Source organism: Aphelocoma coerulescens, chromosome 4 (assembly GCF_041296385.1).
Source record: "Aphelocoma coerulescens isolate FSJ_1873_10779 chromosome 4, UR_Acoe_1.0, whole genome shotgun sequence".
Lineage (NCBI taxonomy): Eukaryota > Metazoa > Chordata > Aves > Passeriformes > Corvidae > Aphelocoma > Aphelocoma coerulescens.
This window is the reverse complement of record NC_091017.1, coordinates 66316824-66337513: the sequence shown is the minus strand read 5'-3', so window position 1 is coordinate 66337513 and position 20690 is coordinate 66316824. Positions and strand designations below refer to the sequence as shown.

Sequence of the window (20690 nt, the reverse complement as noted above, 5' to 3'; positions counted from 1 at the left end):
TTCCTTCTGTTTTGGTGTATAACTACCCCCAAGTTCAACTTTGCTTTTTCACATTCATATTTCTTCTAACTCATCTATTCACTGGTAGCTTGTGAGAATGTTACATGAGATGGAAGAAAAGGCACACTAAAATACAGCTGTGATTGCTTGTCATCCATCCATAAGACCTGTTACTGCATCCCAGCAGTAAATTACACTGCCTATGATGTACTACTGGTACATCTTGGCTGCTGGTAATCTTTTTGGTCTTTCCTAAGTGCTTAAATATTACTTATTTATTACTGTATTTTTCTAGGCTGAGTGGTCTACAAGTCCTCTGCTTTTTTTTTGTCCCTTTAACCCTATTTTCAAAGATAGTCTTTTTATCAGTCTGTCATTTGCTTATTCTCTCCTAGTTCTTGGCAGTGAGGATACATCCTGTCATTTGATGCATTTCCCATTTTATTTCAGGGCTTGGTCTCCTGTCTCTGCACACTGTATGAATGTGCATATGCCCTGGGCTTTTTTGGAAGTTGGTTGGTTCTGTTCAAGAGCACAGCTTTGTTACACAGATAGGAGGGATATGTACTTCATCAAGTTTACCTTCAGCATTGTCCCAGGAGCCACTGCACCTTCAGGTACACTTGTGCTATGACCTGGGTCACATAGCTCTCTCTCTCATACCCTATTCACTCAGTGGCCTGTTGACTAATACATTAGCTGACACTTGCTATTGTTGATGATAATACCAACAAAGAATTATGATCTTTTTAAAATGTCAGAGGTATTAAATGTGACCCAGATGATTTAGAAGCAGTAAGCTAAAAGGAATAGTAACTGCAGCTTTTAAGTGACGTTAATGATGAAAGTGCAAAAAAAACCAAAACAAAGCAATAAACATCTAGAATTAATTCATACTCTGCATATAATTTTACTTCTCTGCTGAGTAACAAGCCAAGACCGTATTCTTTGTTGTTTCTTATAGTAATGTTTGCAGAGCAATCTCTTGTTGTCACTGGCATCCCTTCCCAGTTGTCTCACCCTGCAGTTGACCCTTTTCTGAGTGTCCCTGCATGCTGTATTCCTTTAGACTTGTCAGTAGAAACCAGAACTAATTTGCACTTTCTATTCTGATCTTTCTGTTTGAGCTCAGCAACGATCAGTTGATCTCTCACTGTATTGCCTACTCTTCCTTTTCATCAAGGGCAGAGTTGCAAATTATCATAATGTAATTTCTATATGAAAACTACTAGTTCATCCAAATTCTTTTCTGTTTCTTTTTAGGTTTGCATTTTCTCTGCAATTTAACCTACTCATTTTTCTAGACTAATAAAGTCTGCCTACTTGATGGTCATTGTCTTCATTGTACTCTTCACCCACTGTTAAAAATCACAAATAAACCAAGTTACCTTCCAGCCCAAGTTTCTTATGAAGTTTTCTCATATTGACAAGGATGAAAATCCAGAGGAATTTCTTTTCCTCCTTTCTTCCTTCTTTATCTGTGCATGTCTTGGCTACTTACTCTGATTGCTTCTGAAAAACCTGATTTGCTCGGCCTTTCTTGGTCTAGTGGTGGATCAGTCCACTGCCGTGATACTGCCATTGCACTTCTGAGCATGCATCTGTATCTCTGACATACAAGACACAGCTGAATTTTTTTTCTGTTCTATTGGTTTTTGTTTGATGTTTTTATGTGGTTTTGGTTTTCTTTGGCCTGTTTTATTTTAATGAACAGTTCCTCTTCCGGTAGAGGATGGTGATTAAATGGATTTTCAGTATAATCTCCATGTACAGATTTACTGGGGAGTGCACTGGGGACTTCAGTACCCTGTTAGTACTAGTGGATGCCATATGTGTTTTGACATAATGGGATGTGGTTGTATGACTCCATTCTTGCCTTCCCAAGGAGTTTGGGTTTCAGGTATCCTTCCCTCTGAGTGGCTTGACCAGCTCATGTTCAAAAGCTCTGGTACCAGACTCTATGTAAGCTGTAAGCAGTTACAAAAGGAAAAGTATTCTGTTTCTTGTTTACTGAATTAAGCTGCATTTTACTAGCTTTGAAGCTGTGAAACTCCTATTTAAGAATTTGATCTACCCTGTTTTTCTATAAGTAACTAGGAAAAGTAACTGAACAACTGGTTTCCCAGTGTTAAGAAGCTGTTGCAATTATCCTGACTGTATCACTACACTGCCGCTAGTTAAACTGTTAGTAAAAAGGGAAGTGTGCCTGAGGCAAGTTTTTTCGTATTTATTGAATTGATTGAAAAGAAAATTCTGGTTTGCATTTTGTAATCTTTATTTTACCCTCTTATGTTGAAAAGTGCATGGAAAGTGTAGAACTCTGCAAATACCACAAAGCCAGGAAGATTACAAGATCCTAGACATATAAAGACAAGAACTTTATATCCTGTTCAGTAGCAGACCAGCCAGAATTTATTATCGTAATCTGAAATAGAAGAGTGGAGTTTTTTCTTCATCAAGGAGCCATCATGCAGCTGTTACTCCACCCTTATTTCCCTAAATCCGCGTGCCCCAACATGCTCAAGTAACTCTCTAGGCTGAGCTCACTGAAGGATATTATGAATTACGCCATACCAGACGATGTTAATGGTCCCCTTCTGTCTTGGCCTGTGTGGAGATGGATGTAGGAATGGATTTCCTGGCTTGAACTTGCTTATCCGACAGACTAGCAACAAAAATACTTATACAAGCTGTGCAGAGGGAGTAGTGGAGAGGTCTGCCCCAATATATTTAACAATATGAATTATCTTGTGTTGCATTTGTAACTGACAATATGTCAGCTCAGCCAAGTTGGGGAAATCCTCTCTTATCAGATATTTCTAAAATCAGGCAATTTCAAATCTTTCATCATTCAGAAGCTACTTTCTCAGAAAGTGTGATTTAGAGTTCCAGCTTAGAAAAACACTGATTACAGCTGTGATAGGGATTTTGCCACAAATTTATGAAACCTGTCTGTCCTGAACAAAGGAGAACAATTCAGGTACTCAAAGATAAATGGAAACACTACATATGGCTGGTTTTCTGTGAGGAATAAAAAATAATTTTATGACATTTAGAATAGTTTTAACCAGAGGGAGAAAAAAGCCTTGATATTTAGATATCAAATACATGGCAGTTTTGGAAACAAACATGTAAAATACAGAGTATTACTTCTAATTCGTTTGTCTTACTATTTGCTTGCTAATCTGTGCTTGTGTACTAGCGGATCAGTAAGCAGAGACTAATTTTCAAGCCAGATGAACCATGTGCTGATTTTTTTTAAGTAAAACCAGTAATATGGGATGGGAATGAAGAGATTTTGATATAATACTCAAAGACTTTAGAGTATTATACCTTAAAGCTTTGTGGAGGAGATCTGGACCCATGCTTGCAGTACAGTGATGATGCAGGGTTTGTATAGGATGAGTTGATGAGATGGGGTTGTGTGAGCTGGTGGGCATTCCTGTGGCTGGGTTTGCTGCAGACACAGGGGAACTTTGGCATTATTGCAGTGAAGTGTGTAAGAGATCTCTAAGGATATCAGGTTTAAGTATTGAAGATACTCTCTTTTTACTTGTATTACTGCGTTATTGTAGTTGCATTACACATGAGGAAATTTTCACATATAAAAATAATAATTTCAAATGCAGGTATGAAGTGAGGTTTTCTTTCCTTTTTTAAAAAGCAGATATAATAGGCTGTGATCACTGCATCATCAGGAAACCCAAGATGATGGGGGGTTTTTGCCTTTTTTTTTTTTCTGTAGCAGAGTTTTATCATCCTGTCACCTCTGGCTGTGGAAACACTGTTAAATACATTTATACAGTATGCTTCTGGTGGTTACCTACAGTGAGTTAATATTTTAAGGACAGGCCTTCATTTTTATTGATTTAGCAACAAAAAGATACATTAATAACATTAGAAAATGCTAAATGCATAATGTATAATTTAAAATAGAAATAAACAATGGGAACAGGTTTTAATAAATATTGCAGTCAATTTGATATTAAAATTGTGTGTTATTTTCCAGTATTCTTCCTCTAGTTTAAATTCACAGATTTCATAGTACAGCTACTTTAAAAATGAAACACTGTCTTCAGGATAATGAAAACATATTTAAGTAAAATAAGTTACCTTTTTTTTGTACTTCTTTCTGTATTTGAGCTATTCCTTTATCTTAATTGGTTTTGCGTTTTTAGGACACTTCATTGCAATAAGTACTGAGGGCAATGATATATTTTCTGATTTCTGCTTATCTGCTCCGTATTAGATTATGTTCAAGATGATAGGAGATACTGCTTTTTTTTACATACTTTACTAGTAAAAGTGTTCTAAAAAAAAGCCTCCCGGCTTTACAGGAGTGGCATTTTTATCAGTGGTAGTTCCTGTACTTTTTATTACTTTTTCTGTGAAAATCAGTGTTGCAGAAAAGTTTTTGCAAAGATGGTGAGTCAGAAGAAGGGTCTGAGGTGTGTACTTGCGGATTTTATACTGGGGATTTTTTAAGTGACAAGTTTGTCTTGTTTCTCAGCCATATTATGTCTGAGTATGTGAGGATGACGGATACAGAGCGTGACCAGATAGATCAAGATGCCCAGGTGTTCATGAGAACGTGTGCTGATGCCATTCATCAGCTCAGAACAGAAGGTAAACTAAGCAGCTCTTACATGTTTTTTCTTAGTTCTTGATAAAGGCTAAGGTAATGCTGAGTATTACATGGTGAATCTGAAATGCTTTAGGAAAGCTATTGGTGAAGTCTTACTGCCTTTTTGTTTGCATGTGTAATCCCGTTGGCTGATTAGTACTGTAATTAATTTTCTCTAATGATAGTGGAAAGAGAAGCCAGAGCATAGAATTTTATTTATTTGTTCAAATACACCAGTTAACAAGTGAAAAAAAAGTCTTAAATATTTACTGCTTGAGTAGTAATTCAGCACTGTGGCACAGAGGCCTAAACCAAAGCTTTCTAAATTTGGTGATTGTCTTCTTCTAGCTTGTCTACCTGTAAGGTATTACAGGTATAATACTTTCAAGTTTGAGATAATTAAATAACTTTAACAGTGTCCTGGTAAATTAAAAGCATTTTTGGCAGCTTGAATATAGGTTCATACCTTTGCTACACTATCTTGTGAAAGTCATAGAATTTGTGTTCAAGTTGACTTGCTGCATCTCTGTATTTAATCAATACACGAAAGATTTTCATCAGCTTTGAAATGCCATCTAAACATAGTTGTAGCATTATTCAGAATCACTGAACATCAGTCATGCATGAGAACTACATCATACAAAAATGGGAAATGTCAATATATTTAATTAAAAGGATGTTTGACACAATAAATCCCAAATATTTCCACATAGTCTATGCACCAGAGAAAGTTCAATAATTTAAGCTAGTTAAATCTCTAGATCTGTTTTGCTGTGCTTAGCTAGGTGACACCTATTGCTGTTTAGAATTCAACTGACATAGTAGAACTCCCTGGCATATATAAAAATACTATAGGATACTAGTTATTTTCAGTTTTTGGTTTGTTGTAATGACTTGCTGTTTTAGAGAATCTAATTTAAATATAGCTATGTTTGAAAGAAGTACTAATATGTAACATGTATAAAATGTGAGTAGGCTTTTGGATATAACTTGCATACCAACTGAAAGTGCAAACAGCTGTGGAATTCAGTAAAAAGTTAAAAGATTGTCTTATATATTTCTTTTGTTTTTCAGCACACAAGGGTGTCCAGTCTGCTCAGGTAAAGGAGCACAGAACAGCTGTCTTGGACTTCATTGAAGATTACTTAAAAAGTACTTAGTATTTATTGAATAGTTAAAATTGGATTATTGCATTTTCCAAGAAAGGAATCTTGCTCTTCTAACCTGAAATTTTGTTTATTGCTGTCTTGAACAGGAGTGTGCAAGCTGTATTCTGAACAAAGAGCCATCCGAGTTAAGCGAGTGATAGATAAGAAGAGATTGTGAGTAGTGTCAAAAAAAAGTTTTAATGTGCCTTTCACTTGTAGGAAATTCAGCAAAACTATTGTCCATGTTTAGATTCTAAGGAGATTGTTTTAATAGAAATTTGTGGTTGGATGAGCAACTTCTGCTGTCAGCAGGTGCATTACACTTTGGGCATGTAAAGTTAAATCTGAAAATGGCTGCCATTAAAGTGTTATACTTTTCATTTAGGTATAAAAGCACCAAATCAGTAAAATGTGGGTTAATAAACCTATTTGACTTCTACAAATTCACCAAAAAATTTTTTTTGCCTTTTTTTAAAGGTCCTATCTTTCTGCTAAAGCAAGTGACTGTGTTGTTAGTAAATACTACTTGAGATGGCAGGTGTTCATGGCAAGCAGAAACATGATGAAAATAAAAAACTAGAATGTAACTTCTGAACTGAAACAAGAGCTTCCACTTCCTATAGTGGCATTTGTTAAGGCTGCTAATGTAGAGCTGAAAATGTCTAGGAGACGTTAAAGGTGATGTGCTTTGATGCCTTTTTGGTCTGGTGGGATTTCTTTTACAGTCGTTTCAAACCCTGTACTTCTTCATTTTCTTTTCCTGCATACTCCCAATTGGGAGATTGATAGGGAAAATGAGCAGGTTTGCAGTTTATTTTAATACATGGCTTTCCATGTCTTCTCACTGCATTATTTGAATAGTAACCTCAAGGTCCATTATCTATATTTTAATTTAAAAATATATAGTTCTTGAACATGCACATAAATAAATTCTTGAGCACTTTTCCAAGACTTGATGCTGGTTTATCAGTTTGGTGTTTGGCTTGACCAGCTACAGTTACACTGAACCTGGAGAGATGTTTTGAAAAATACATAAGTATATGTTATTCAGAATCATTCAGCATGATTAAGCACAATTAGATTCACTCACATATATCCTCATGAGACATAAATAGTAGTACAAGCTGAAACCAAGAAAACAAAATACCCCAAACCACTTCTGAAATTTGGTGAGAAGCAATGAGTGAAAAGTAAGGCGTTGGTGTTTTTGTAGCTCCTATAACTTTTCAGAAAAAAAACATACAGAAATAAATGGTGTGATATTTTTCATGTATAGAAATACAGAATCTTATCAGTATTCTTAATGTGAAAGAGCTTCAAAGAAAGATAGCATTGTTCCTGCAGTCGTAGCAGTGGCTAATGAATACTAGCTCTTCCATTGTACTCTTATGTTACTGTTTCCGTTTGAAATCCCACATTCAGAAAATATCTCAATTTGATGCATTATTTCAGAAGTTAGAGTACCACTTAACTAAAGAGAAGTAAGGCATTAAGAATTAACCCAGAAGATACATTCTTTTTATGCAATATTGGAGGGTCCCTCTATGCCTCTCTTTATGGATGTAAGAACTAGAAAACAGATGTTAACCAGGTGGAGTCTGTTTGCATTGCAGATGTGATGTAATGGCTAAATAGTCATTTAAATTCAAATTCAATTTAAGTAAATCACAGGGCATAACCCAATCTTTATTATGACTTAAAGAAAAATAGTATAGTTGATTTGTAATTTCCCTGAGGATTTCAGCAGGTGCTTTATGTGATAAGAACGTGTTCTTTCTCTTAAAAGAACTAGGCATTCTTTAAACAATGCATCCCAGACACTTTGTTCGTTTTAAATTGAAAGTTTCCTGTATTCCCATACTGTGCAAAGTAAGGACAACAAACAATAAAGGAATATGTTTCTTTAGAAATAAATTAATCATAGTGCAGCTCTTCTTTCCTGCAGTTTAGTCAATTTAAAATATATGCATACTGAAAAGTTTGCCATAGAAATATGTTCCCTTTTATATGGATAACTACCCTAAGCTCTTCAACAAATTGCTTGAGTGTTACAGTTTTCTTACAGAAGTTGCCTTTATGTATTCATTCACATTTTTTGGTTAAAAAGTTCTGGTGGTTAGGACTAGTTTAGCAGAAAGAAAAGCTGAGAAATAGAAACACAAGCATTTTTTTCTGTAAAGGTACTTGGTTGTGATTTTCAATTTTAATGTTTATTGGTATTCAAGATTATATTTAATTTCAGTTTTAAACTTCTTTTTCCATTAGAAGTTTTTGTGAATTATATATGCAATCATTCAAATCAATCTGATATTTTTGTCACCTGGGGAATTGGTGTTTTATTAGTATTAAAACTATTATTTGAACTGCATGGGTATGTAGATAAGTATTTTTTCTTATTATTAGGCAAATTTGAGAGAAAGGAAAGGAGAGAAGAAGTTCTTCTCTGTAAAATTACCAAAAGCCCAGTACTTGTAGAGGTTTTATAACTAAAAAAAGTTCCCTGCTACTGTTTTTTCTTGTTAAATAGCAATCACTCAGAGATGACACTTGCATTACATTCTATTTTTCACAGAATTTCCTAATTACAGCTTAGAATTTAGACACAATGCAAAGAAGGAACACAAGGGGAGAGTTAGGCACAGGGGAGAGTTGCAAATCATAATGAGATTAACTGTTGATAATATTTGAGAGGGTAGGAAGTGATAAAGGTGGACAGCAGGTGATTCCACCTATTGCTTTTTGGTTTTTTGGTTCTTTAGTTTCTCCAACAGCATTGCTAAAATTTAACTGCTTGCTATGTAGCAGTTACAGAATTCATTGTAGACAAAAATAAACCACAGAAATTTACAGGAAAAAAATACATTGCCACTAATTTTCAACATTTTTAATGCCACACTGAAACATACTTGACAAGTACTTAATATATAATCACTAAATAAGCTTCTCATGTTTTGCATTGCCATTGTATTAAAATTATGTAATAGGGACTTAGAAGTAGTATAAAAAAGCTAATTCTATTGTATTTCCTTTATGATAATTGAAAATATAAAGTAAAATTATCATAATTATTTGAAAAAAATAAAGACGTAGTGCTTGGCCATTACTACTAAAAAATTTTCAGTATGACCAAAATGTTGGCTTTTTTTAAAAATAAAATTTAATACACTGGATTTTTGAAAGGAAGTCTAATAAAGTATTTTTATGCTGTAGCATGAAAATATGCTATAGCCTTCAATATTCTCCTCAGCTCTGAGCATGTGGTGCATTTTGTCCAGGAATAGGATTCCTGCTTCTTTCCCTTTGTAACAATATTTGAGTGACAGTTGTTAAGTACATTTTGTATCTTTACTGGAAAATCTTTAATGTGAAGTTTGCAAGAGTTAAAGTACTGAATTTCATAATCTGTGATTGTTCTCATTTTAGAGAAATACATCTGTGTAGTATCAGTTAAATCATAGGCTCTTGTACTTCTAGGTCCAAACTTGAACCTGAGCAGAGCAATGTGTCCAAATCACCTCTTTCCCCTGAAAAATCTTCACAGAGTCCTTTAGATGATTCTGAAGAAAAACTTTCTGTTGAGGAAAGCAAAGGTAAGAATAAAATGTAGTTAATTTAACTTTAAGTGGCAAGACCTGTCCAGTCAATAGTACTTCCTTCACTTTAGAAGGGCCAGTTGCTGTGACTGGCACGTTTTCCATTTTCATCTTCCTTGAGCTGATCAGGCTTCTGTGAAGCATATTGTGAGACTGAGGAAGCAATGTCTTAAATTTTTGACATGTCAGATAAACAAGTATTATGCTTTGTTGAGTTCCTCATCCTCTTGATAAACTCTACATGAACTCTTTCCTTTTTATTTATTTTTATCAATGTCATATTTTCTGAAATTTGTCTGATTTTCCCATATTGCTTTAACTGAATGAAAAGAATGAGAAAGTAGGTCAATGACTCTTTGGGAACATTCTGTAGTTTTTAAGCACGGAGACCTTGAGTTGGACACTTCTACAGTAGGAACTCAAAGGTAGAATAGCCTCACAGAGAGGAGGTTATTGGCTTGCCAGATCCAGTAGTTTTGGGGCTTTCTTCCTGAGGGCAATGAGTTTCCCTGCTGGGAGGATTGCATCTCATCTTTCAGTGGGCAGGAGATAGCCAGAAGTCCAAAGCAGAATCTCTGACCCTGGGGTCATTTCAGATGGTGCAGATCTTGACAGGATTTGTGAATATTGGTTGTCATTGCTTGGTTGCCTGCTTCTCAGGCTGAGGGATAGAAACCATTTCAATTCCCTTTGCAATTTCAGCTTGTCCTAGGGATGTGTATGCTGGCAGAGCTTTGGAGCAGAGTGCCTTTTGGAGTACCACCACAATACAGAGAATTTCAGGTTTCATACCTAAAGAGAAATCTTGTTTCTGTGATTCTGGAGTTGCATTCTCTGGTTTGAGTTCTCCCACTTGTGCTGTCTAGAGGAAACCAAGGTACCCTGTGATTTACAGCAGGAATTTTTTTCCTTCTAATTATGTTATATTGGGATAATACTTCATCAGGATAGAACAAATGCAATGGTTGGCTGTATTATTCTGAAAAACAGTGGTTGTTTCTTTAGTGATTTTTATTAAAACAGTGAAGTTCCTCTGTTTAGTGATGCAAGGGCCATACGGAGGGTGGATTCATATGAAGTGGGTGCTCCACTTCTGGATGAAGCCTCAAATACTGAATTACCTCACAGTGTGTGAACAGCTTCATTTTCTGATAATGGCTTTGCTTATCTTCCTAACCAGTTTGTACTTCTGCAGCCCTATCAGTGTGCCTTTTTTTTCCCCCGACACTGAATTTATTGTAAGAAGTACAGGTTTTGATTATGTGCCGTTTCTAGTGCTTACTACCTTTTTATAGTGTGTCATAAGTGATGCAGCAGACAGGCACATAGAATGAGTTTCACCTTAACCTGTTATCAGTGTTTTGCAGCTGTGAGCTGGTGTCACTGGAGAAGCAGCAGCATAGTAGCATCTTCATTGCCCTGTGCTCTTTCCTTGTTACCAAATGTCCCTGCAATCTCTGGAAGCGTGCACTACCACCAGATAGTGTCATTACAATTTTTAGCTCCAAAAATCTGTGCCACACCATGGAAAATACTGTTCTTTGGTTGCCTTGGACACAGCAAACCACTGCAGTAAATAGAAATGCAGCTAATTTGTTGCACGTTAATTTTGATTACTCCAGTTTTCACTTTTATGAGTTTTTGCTTTAATTTTTATGAGAAAGTAGGGATCCTGCCACACAAGTGGTGCTGCTGCAGTACTTACAGAGGGCTTAGCTGACTAGACTTTGAGAAAACTATGGAACTTGTATATCATAAATAAATCTGTCTGGAACAGTATGCAAATGCACATAGCCTGCAATTCCTCACATAAGGATAAGTGCTGATTGCTGCTGCTTATAGGAATCAGCCTTGTGACTTCGCTGGTAGGTGGTTGTCGAAGTCTGAAAATAACATGAACAAGATGACTAGGAAACAAGAAGCTCAGTTTAAGTCTTACAGCCTTTGATTTATACTTTTTTTCCAAGTAACTTTTTAAACTTTTAAGAAACTGGAGAAATGTTTGCATTTTGAAATAAGCTGTTTTATCCTCAGGATGTTGGTGGTTTAGAGAATGGTGATAATTTGTTTTTATGAATTAGCCATCAGCAGCATGCCTGGGTCCCTTGGGTTAAATCTCATCTGTAAAGATACTTTTGAGAGCAGCTCATGGTGCTGTCCTTAATTTGAACATTGTGATGAACAGCTGAATGTGCTACTAAATGTGCTGAAGCACAACTTGGGTTTTGTCTGGGTTTTTGGCAGAAACCAAAGCAAAAGGATATTACTTTTGTTTCGAGGCGAAGCACCTGTTTACATTAGAATTATAGTGGACATATCTCATGGTAGGAAAATAGCCTCTCTGGAGAGTGCTTTTATATACTGGCAGTATTTATTTGCATATTACAAATTTGACATTTAGTTTATGGAAATAAGTGTAAATAATGAGTAGCTTTTGAACTGGTCCACAAGCTTAGCAGCTGTCTCCTTTCAGCATGGAAAAAGGTTCAGAGGATTTGATCATTATTCTGTATCTATGTCATGAGTTAACTACTTCTCTTTCTGAGATAGAAATGTAGTTTGGCTTTTGCTGGCTGAATTGCAGAAAAGCATTAATGTCAGCTCCGTGAAAGCTGCAGAAAGCCCAGAACGTACCACAGTGACAGGAGGAACCCTGGGGAGATACGTATTTCTTGCTTACCTCTTATCCTAAGTATATTCACTTATTAGCAATCCCATTGGATGCAGATGCTGTTTTTTTAACAGTGCTGGCAGGGCCTGAAACTAATTGGTTCCTCTGGGATGAAATAGGATATTTTTTCTTTTTTTTTTTCCCCCTCCATAAATGAATTATCTTACTTTGTTTGAATATGGTAAACTATTTATTATAATTTTGATATAATGTAAATACATTGTTTATTTAAAAAAGTAAGTTTTGTGTTTCTGTAAAATAGACTTGAAATATTGATAATACCCCAGGAAAAAAATAGTTGGATGCCTTCTAAACAATCTTTAAAGATATTCTTGGGTTTATATTTTATTACTCATAAGAAAGAACTGATCTACCTTGAGGTTTGGGGGTTTTTTTAAAATTTATTATATTCCTTATCCACATCCCTCATTTGTAACATTGTCACTGTTTATGCATTCTGGTTTGGTTGTTGGGAAGCCAAAAAAAAACATTTATAAAGGAGACCTACACAATACTCTTTCACAATATTAATGTTTTCAAGAGTTTGCACAAATACTATCATGAAGGATAAAAGGGAAAACTTCTCCTTATATCTCTTTTCATAAATGTGTTTATAAATAAGACTACTCCTTTCAGAGGCTTCCCAAGATAAGTCAGTCTCTGAATGATGATGCATCACTGCTGCTTAAGCAGTTGAAAAAAATATGTCTAGGAAGTTATAACAAAAGAAATTAAAATACACATAAATGGCTAAAAAATTTGACTGGGATAAATAGGAAGCCTGAAATGTATGAAAAAGTAAAAACTAAATCTTTCTGTGCTTTAATTTGCAGCCTGCATCTGATACATCAAAGAGGTTGAGTGTTGATCCATTGTGGGGGGGTACAAATCTCTCTTGGGTTCTGTAAGAATGTTACAGCCAGTGGGAGAAGAAGCTCTCTCAAGGCTGCAGTCTTAGAAGGTTTTTAAACACTCATGCTAGAACAGCTTCAGAAACAGTAGATTCCTGTAGAACAGATTATTTTCTTCCCCATTCTAACTTCTTCCTCTATAATCAGAAGTATATAATTAAGCCTAAAATTAAATCTTGCAGAAAGGAATATCCCAGAAATAGCCCTTCAAGATCTTTTATGCCCAACTCATACAAAGATTTATGCAGATGAGCAGCTTTAATCAAAAGGAAAATACTACTGAAATGAATGAAGCAGCTTTGATGTGTTAGGATTAATTTGTGGGGTTGGAGCTGATTCCTGTTATATGCAGGAAGACCCCTTCCACAGTGTGGTGTGGGATTTGCACTGTAATAGGAAGTTGGAACAGCATGACAAAATCAAATTTTTCTGTGAGCTTTGCTCAAAACATCTTTGAGATTTGTTTTTAGTTTTTGAAAGGAGGAGCTGGTGTTCTGTCAAGTCTCAGTGGAAGATAATACTTTGCATATAGACTCATTTTGAAAATTGTGTGTTTTCATCTGTTAAAAGACAACTGCTACAGCATTTTGTGCCCTAAAAACTGTTAGTGCATTATGAGCTGTTTAACATCCTTGTCTGTCAGTATGTTAATGCAACTCCCTTTAGTTCACAAAATTAAACCTACACATAGACTTTTGGCCCAGTTTGAACTTAAAGGTTGTTGGTGTAATTTTGTGCTGTAAATACAGGGTGAATCTCAGTAATTGACAAAGGAGATAGAACAATTTCACCAGCAGTCTAACATGGATGAAAAATTACTTTGACTTTACTATTCAGTGCTCTATACTATTCCATGTCTCAAGTGTTTGGTGGCTCTTTTACAGACAGGAATCTGCCTGATGCGCAAGGTAACCTTGGATTATGGGGGGATGGCAAAGGTGAAGATGAGCTGTCACCTGAAGAAATACAAATGGTATGTTTATCTTGTGCCTAATTGGCCATTTTATTGTATTTTCTGCTGTAGTCATGTGTGGTAAAAAAGAGATTCACCTAAATTAATTTAAAACGTTTTATGCAGAATAATGCCGTAAGAAGATACCCCTTTTGCTTGTGACTTCCTGGTTCTTCTCATAGCAGCTAATATTTAAAAATGTTACAAAATGTTTACATGGAGACATGAAATTAATAAAAACTATTTTTCAACAATTGAAATTAAAATGGTTTTTTAACACTACAATTACTGATTGCTTTGTTTAGTCAGGAAACAATAGAAGTCAAGGCAACATCCAAAGAATCATCATGAAACTTCTGAAAATAAATTGTTTGCCCTTTTTACTTGGGCAGTTTCTAGAACACAAATAGTAGTATTATTTAACTATTACTGTGAAGTTATACTTCATATTTTTTATTTTTATTTTTTTATTATCAAGATCAGATGGGTTTCCTAGAAGGAATAGCTACAAGCTGTCTATCACAACAGAATTTAATGAATTTTAACACTTTTGCATTTACCTGCTATCAGCATGTTTATAGATTGTTTGATCCAATTCTGCTTACAGTTGAACAGATAAAATAGAACATTTTTGATATAGGTATGATTGCTGACAGCTTGTCAGATTTTTTGAAATTCTTAAAATTTATCATTTTGACCACAGCTCAAAAGTCTTAGAAAATCTCTCTACATTAGCACACACTGCCTTGGGTTTATATAGAGAAAGGAAAAACTGGTTTCAATCAGTAGCTGTGCAGATTTCAGAACAGTGAGCTTTATTGGGGCAAAGGGCTGCAGCAGTATGAGTTTGTGAAGCTTCGTTGGCAGTGATTCGAGGTGTTCCCAGACACAGCGCACATCATTCTTCCAGTCAGAGATGAGTAAGTTGCACATAATTATGGTATGGCTTGCTAAAGAGAAAATGTTCTTCAGAGGCTGCTCTGTATACTCTCATATTGTTCTTCAGTGCCAGTCTAAAATCTAGAGGCTTACTCCTGATTTCTGTTTGCTTTTAAAAGAGAATTCTTTACATATTTTCATTCTCCTCCCTTTAGGCACAATACTGTTAGGCCCCTTGCTGTCAGCCTCCAGAGAAATGGGGAAACAAGAGTTGGAGATGATGGCTCTGACAGGGCCTTCTGACTGAAAGCTAAATGCAGGTTGTGTTTTGTAGGCCTAGGATCATAGGAAAAATCTCCTCTCTGAAAGGGTTGTCAAGCTTTGGAACAGACTGCTCATGGAAGTGGTGGAGTCACCATCCCTGGCAGTATTTAAAAGACATGTAGACGTGGCACTTAGGGACATGGTTTAGTGGTGGCCTTGGGTTAATGGTTATCTTGATCTGTAACATCTTTTCCATCCTAAGCAATTCTTTGAAAAGGGTAGACTGCAGTCTGTAAACGGCTGTGTTGCTTTTAAATTGGGGTGGTTTGTGTCAAATCATACTTAACAAATCTCAATCATGGTTTCATGATCCTTCACGTAGATAAAATAATGAATTAAAGCCCTATCATTGCTACAGCAGCAATTCCTATCAGTATTTTGCCCTCAGGAGAGAGCTTGATGTTGTTCAAATGTTTGCAGGCTATTGCATGATATGCACAACAGATTTCAGTTTATAACTCTGAATACAGGTATATTAACAGTTTTTACAGTTACTGATGATGAGCAGATGTCTTTTGGTTGCATTGAATGGGAAAAATCTGCCATTTGGAGTCATGAAAATACCTACTTTTCTCTGACTTTATCTTTTTTTGGTTGGCTGGTCTTGTCTTAAATTCAGGAACAGCACATCTAATGACTTCTCTCATGGGATAGCAAAAAGGAGTGGTGATTATTTCTTTTATGCATTGGATTTTCCATATATTAAGCAGTTTGTCGCTTTATGCCATGCTTTGGTAACAGAGTATTTCACTGTCATAAAAGAGGCTACTTCAATAAGCCATAAATCACTGAGCTGTACTGATCGCTAGAGCTTGGTTTTATGTTCCCATCATGTAAATCCCTTTGTGGCACACTGGTATATGATGTCTTCAGTGCCCAAACCCTTTGTTCAATTGACTGTTTCAGCATATCTTAGCTGCTGTCTGAGCAAGTACTCCATCAGACATGATTTCAAGTTGCAAAGATCATTTAGCAGTTTAAAAGGCAATCTGTGCCAGTGGAAGCTTTTAAATATCAAAGGGACTTTTTAAAGAATACTTTCTCAAGTGGATTTGTGCTATTTGTAAAGGATTAAAGTCATTCACTGTTTCTTTACTGAAAATTTGTCTTCTCAATTAGTTACCATCTCAGTCTTACTAAGGCAGCAAATTTGGGAATTTCTAATGTTGAATATTTGTTAGACATACTTATCCTTACAGAAGTCAGAAAAAACAATTGCTGCTTGGTGGCCCCACACAGTCACTCAAGGACCAACCAGTGATCCCAGTGCTAGATCTCATGGCTCTATTTCATTGCTCTGTTCCTTGGCTTTGTTGTGAGGTGGCTCCACCAGAACCAGATATAAAATGGTCATGAATGTAAAGCAGGCAGTGATGAAGCACCTTTAGCCAGCTGCTGCTGTGAAGTAAATATCATGGTATTTTAGGCAATTATATTTTCAAAAATGCTCTGTTCTGTGGGTGGTGTTGCTACAGACAGCAGTGACAATGACACTTGAATGTATTACAACACTGGTATTACTTTATTTGACAAAACCATTGGATCTTTAGAGTGGAAATCAATGGGACTTCATGGAAACTGTGCAGTATGTTGCTCTCTGTTCCCCTTCAATTCATGGGGCTGGGCACCTTTCCTGAGACATCTGCCCCACAGTGAAGGTGACAGTGCCCCGTAACCCCCCTCTTAGACTCAGTGAAATCCTTTAACCCAGGAGAGGAGGCTGTTCTTAACAGTAGACAGTGAGCCTCTAGTACAAAAAGAAATCTGGATGTTAAAAGAAATAAAACACTTTTCTTCATTCTTTATGACAGAAATTGCCCATACCAGAAGACTAAATCTTTTTCTGTGAGATTCACTGTTACCCTTCTTCAAACACATACCTGTCATTTCCGACTTACTTCTATGAAATTGAACCTAAAAATTTCATGTGTCATTTCCTTCTTCCCTTTTCCCAGTTTGAACAGGAGAACCAGAGACTTATTGGTGAAATGAACAATCTCTTCGATGAAGTCAGGTACAATTTTCTGTTACTTGACAGACGGTGACCCACGCCAGTCCCATGCCCCAGTCAGCACCCGTGTGCAGGGCATTGGCTGCAGGACACCTGCCCACACCCACTGTAGTGGTGTGGGAGGAGCTGGGACAAAACACCAGTGCCCAGGAAAGGAACTGCGTGCTGTCCCACATTGTAAAGAATGGTTCTGAGGGACACAAACTATCCGGAATAGCACTGGCTTAAGTTTGGAAGGTTTACATCCTCCTTTATCCAAGTTTTAAAATACTAAATTTTCCATTTTATCCTGTTGTCCACTGGATATCCAGATGGCAGTAGGGGAGGTGCCATTGCCGACCCCATGCAGAGACAGGCAGTGGTGCAACTCACTCTCCCCAGCTGTGCAGAACACCCGAACAGCTACTCAAGCTAGAAACTGACTTCTGTATTTCAGTCCTAGGCAAGGTGAACTGCACACGCCAGAGTAGCATATAAAGGTGTGTCAAAATCAGCTGCTTAGGGCCCACCATGGATTTTGTTCTATGAAATGAAAGAAGGGAGACAGGTGAGAGCTGGCAGTGAGAGCTACTCACTGAGCACTTCTGGGGGTGCCTTTCCCAGGGCTTCACTGTGGGCTGGTTGTCTTCCAACCAGGAACTGTCCGAGCCCTGGTGCCAGGCTATTGCTGCCTCACAGCCAACTGACAAAACAGTGGCCTCCTGAGCAGCCACTTACTGGCTGAGAGTCTGAATCTGCAGCAGCAAGACATGTTTGCAGTAGTTTTTAATGCAGTATTTCTGTTCTTTGCCAAGACAAATTGAAGGAAAAGTGGTGGAAATCTCCAGATTACAAGAGATATTCACTGAGAAAGTCTTGCAACAGGTTAGTATAATTTAATACTACAGCAGCAAATACAGCTTGAAGATTTTCATGGGGGTAGTTTGGTCTTGGTTGCCAACTTTTGAACATTAAGATTAATGAATCTGATGCAAATGTGAAGGGAAATATTTTTGTTTTTCAAATTCAAAATCAAGGTATTCACCGTTACTTACTAGCATGTAGCAGGAACAGAAAATGAGCCATATGTGTTAGAATGATCCCTCTGCCTCAGAACTGGTGTGCTGTTAAATGTGTTATTTAACAGGATCCTTTCTGAAAATGGTGGCACCTCTTCCAAAAGAGCTGGGAAGAATCAGACAGGTTAGATTTGAGTCTAGATAAATGGGAGGCTTACTACTGATCTTGGTGGTCTCCACTCAGATTTGTAAAACCACAGATAAAGAAATTACAACTTAATTGTATTACTCTATGCCTTTGTATCAATGATACAAAGATATTAGTAATACCAGATTTTATTTTACTTTTGAGTTCTGCTTGTTCCCCAAGTCTATGGAAGAGTTTATTTCCTAACATTCATTACTATTTCTCAATTTTATTTCTCTTTTAAACAGGAAACTGATATTGACAATATCCATCAATTAGTTGTGGGTGCAACAGAGAATATAAAAGAAGGCAATGAAGACATAAGAGAGGTAATATCTTGAAGTTGTGTTTTAAACTCACTTGTTTCTCTTAACTTTCAGTTTTTTCCAGGTGTGGCTTTAAACTGGTACAGTGGGTATTGGGGTGTCAGGACAGGGCTTTGGGAAAACTGTACAAGGTAGCTGAGCTTCTCAATAGTTCACACTTGCTAACCATGATCTGAATAGCTACACAGGGCTGCACAAATCTACCTGGCCTCAGCAGTCTTTTAAAACTTGAAGGTCACCTGGCTGGCATTTAAGCACCTGTGAAGTTTTTTTTAAAAAAAGAAAGGTGGGGGGGTGGCAGAAATTGCAGACTACCAATAAAAGAGAGTGCTGAAATGGTTGAAACTGGAGTTAGATGCTGAGTGTTAGCAGAAGAGACTCTTTACCACTGTGAACACTTTTTGCATGCTCTTAGTAAACAAATCTCTTCCACTTTTTTACTAATTAGAAGGAAAGGATGTTTTCTTTTGAGAACTGAGATTTCAATAAAAACTAAGTTCTAAATTAGGCTACTGAGTAAATGGCTCACTTCCTTCTCCCTTGTGAAAGCACACAGAAAAGGTATCTCAAGGATGAGTTACCCACTGCTCTGCTCTCCTGAAAAGTGCACCAAACATGGCAAGAACTGAAGCTATATTTTGCATCACTTCTCACATTTGTAGGTAGAACGAAGTTTCCTAAACCATCCTGAGAAACAGTAGCAAATGGTGCTAAAATAAAAAGCTTTGTTACTCACATTAATACTTGTATCACGTAAGAAAAAAAACTTCCATAAGTCTGAAAAATGAGATCAAAAACCAGGTCCCTTGCTGGTCTCAGTTTTGGAAAGGAAAATTCAAGAAAAATACTTGCTGTGAGACTGAAAGAAGTGACTGAGTCATCTCCAGAGTTGTCAGGAATTTGTTTGTTTGCTTTTGTTGTTTTTTCATTTGTTTAAGTCAGATCTTTATTAGAAAGATGAAGGCCTGATTACTTTTAATAATGGCATTTCACTTTTGGAATTTAAAGCTAACTTTGAAGCATGTACTTTCTGATATAATTCCTAATGTTTGATTGCATGGGATCTTGGGATTTTAATGGTTTTTATTTTTTTCCAAATGTCCAATTTTAAGATTTTGAGTGTGACTTCAGTGTGATAAATCTAAAGAGGTACAGCCAACCTGACCTGTACTCACCTGAAATTAAGGGGAAATTTTGTTGTTTCTCTTGTGGGAGGGAAGGGTGATGCCACTAACAGGCATCCTGGGTTGCCCTTGTTGAAATTGTGTGTTTACTGGTGATGGTAACAGGGATAACATTTTCCTCACAGGCCATCAAAAACAATGCTGGATTTAGAGTATGGATCCTGTTCTTCCTTGTGATGTGTTCATTCTCCTTGCTTTTCCTGGACTGGTATGATAATTAACTAAACATACTATTGTCTCCATGCACTGATTGTAAATGTGATCCTTTTTTCAATGGAGGGGGGTATATAGCATACCTATGTATTTTATGCATTTTTCCATACCTCTGTGATGGAAATATTTTGCAATAAATACATGTGTGCACATATCCATTAGTACATTCATTTAAAATCCCTTTATCAAACAAAACCACACTTAATCCTCTGGAGAACACGAAACTCTTTGAAAGAGCTGTGAAGAAAGCTACAAGCTGGAGCAGAGCTACCAGAAGAAAAAACAACACTACTGGTTTTGTCACAGCCACCCACCTGTGATGTGGAAAGTCCAGCTCCCATCCCAGATCAAGAGAAAACTGTTACTGTGCAAAAGCATCTACACTGTCTCAGGCGTTTATTTCATCACACCACTTCAGTACACAGTGATCACTTTGCACATAAATGACCTCTACTTCTAATCCTTTGAACGTACTTGACTCAGAAATCAGCTTGATCTAATGGTAGGAATAATGATAAGGAGTCAACTAAAGAGCTTTACTTGTAGGTGAAAAGAGAGAATACAACATAAAGAGATTGTGCAATGAAACAGATGTTCTGGGATGCTGGAACAAAGCCAAAGAATAGACAATATTAAAGTCAAACTCTTCAAAGTACTAAAACTGGGAGC

The 20690-nt window shown here is 36.6% G+C and overlaps 1 protein-coding gene across 1 annotated transcript in view; it reads left to right on the top strand.

The window, feature by feature from the left end:
• STX18 (syntaxin 18) overlaps positions 1-20175 on the top strand; it is a 60167-nt gene extending 39992 nt beyond the window's left edge. The window contains exons 3-11 of the mRNA XM_069014455.1: positions 4511-4626; positions 5699-5776; positions 5880-5946; positions 9247-9362; positions 13832-13920; positions 17058-17116; positions 17908-17977; positions 18547-18627; positions 19934-20175. Coding sequence (XP_068870556.1) covers positions 4511-4626; positions 5699-5776; positions 5880-5946; positions 9247-9362; positions 13832-13920; positions 17058-17116; positions 17908-17977; positions 18547-18627; positions 19934-20029 — 772 coding nt within the window. The 3' untranslated portion in view covers positions 20030-20175. The remainder of the gene's footprint in view (positions 1-4510; positions 4627-5698; positions 5777-5879; positions 5947-9246; positions 9363-13831; positions 13921-17057; positions 17117-17907; positions 17978-18546; positions 18628-19933) is intronic.
• Positions 20176-20690: the final 515 nt, after the last annotated feature.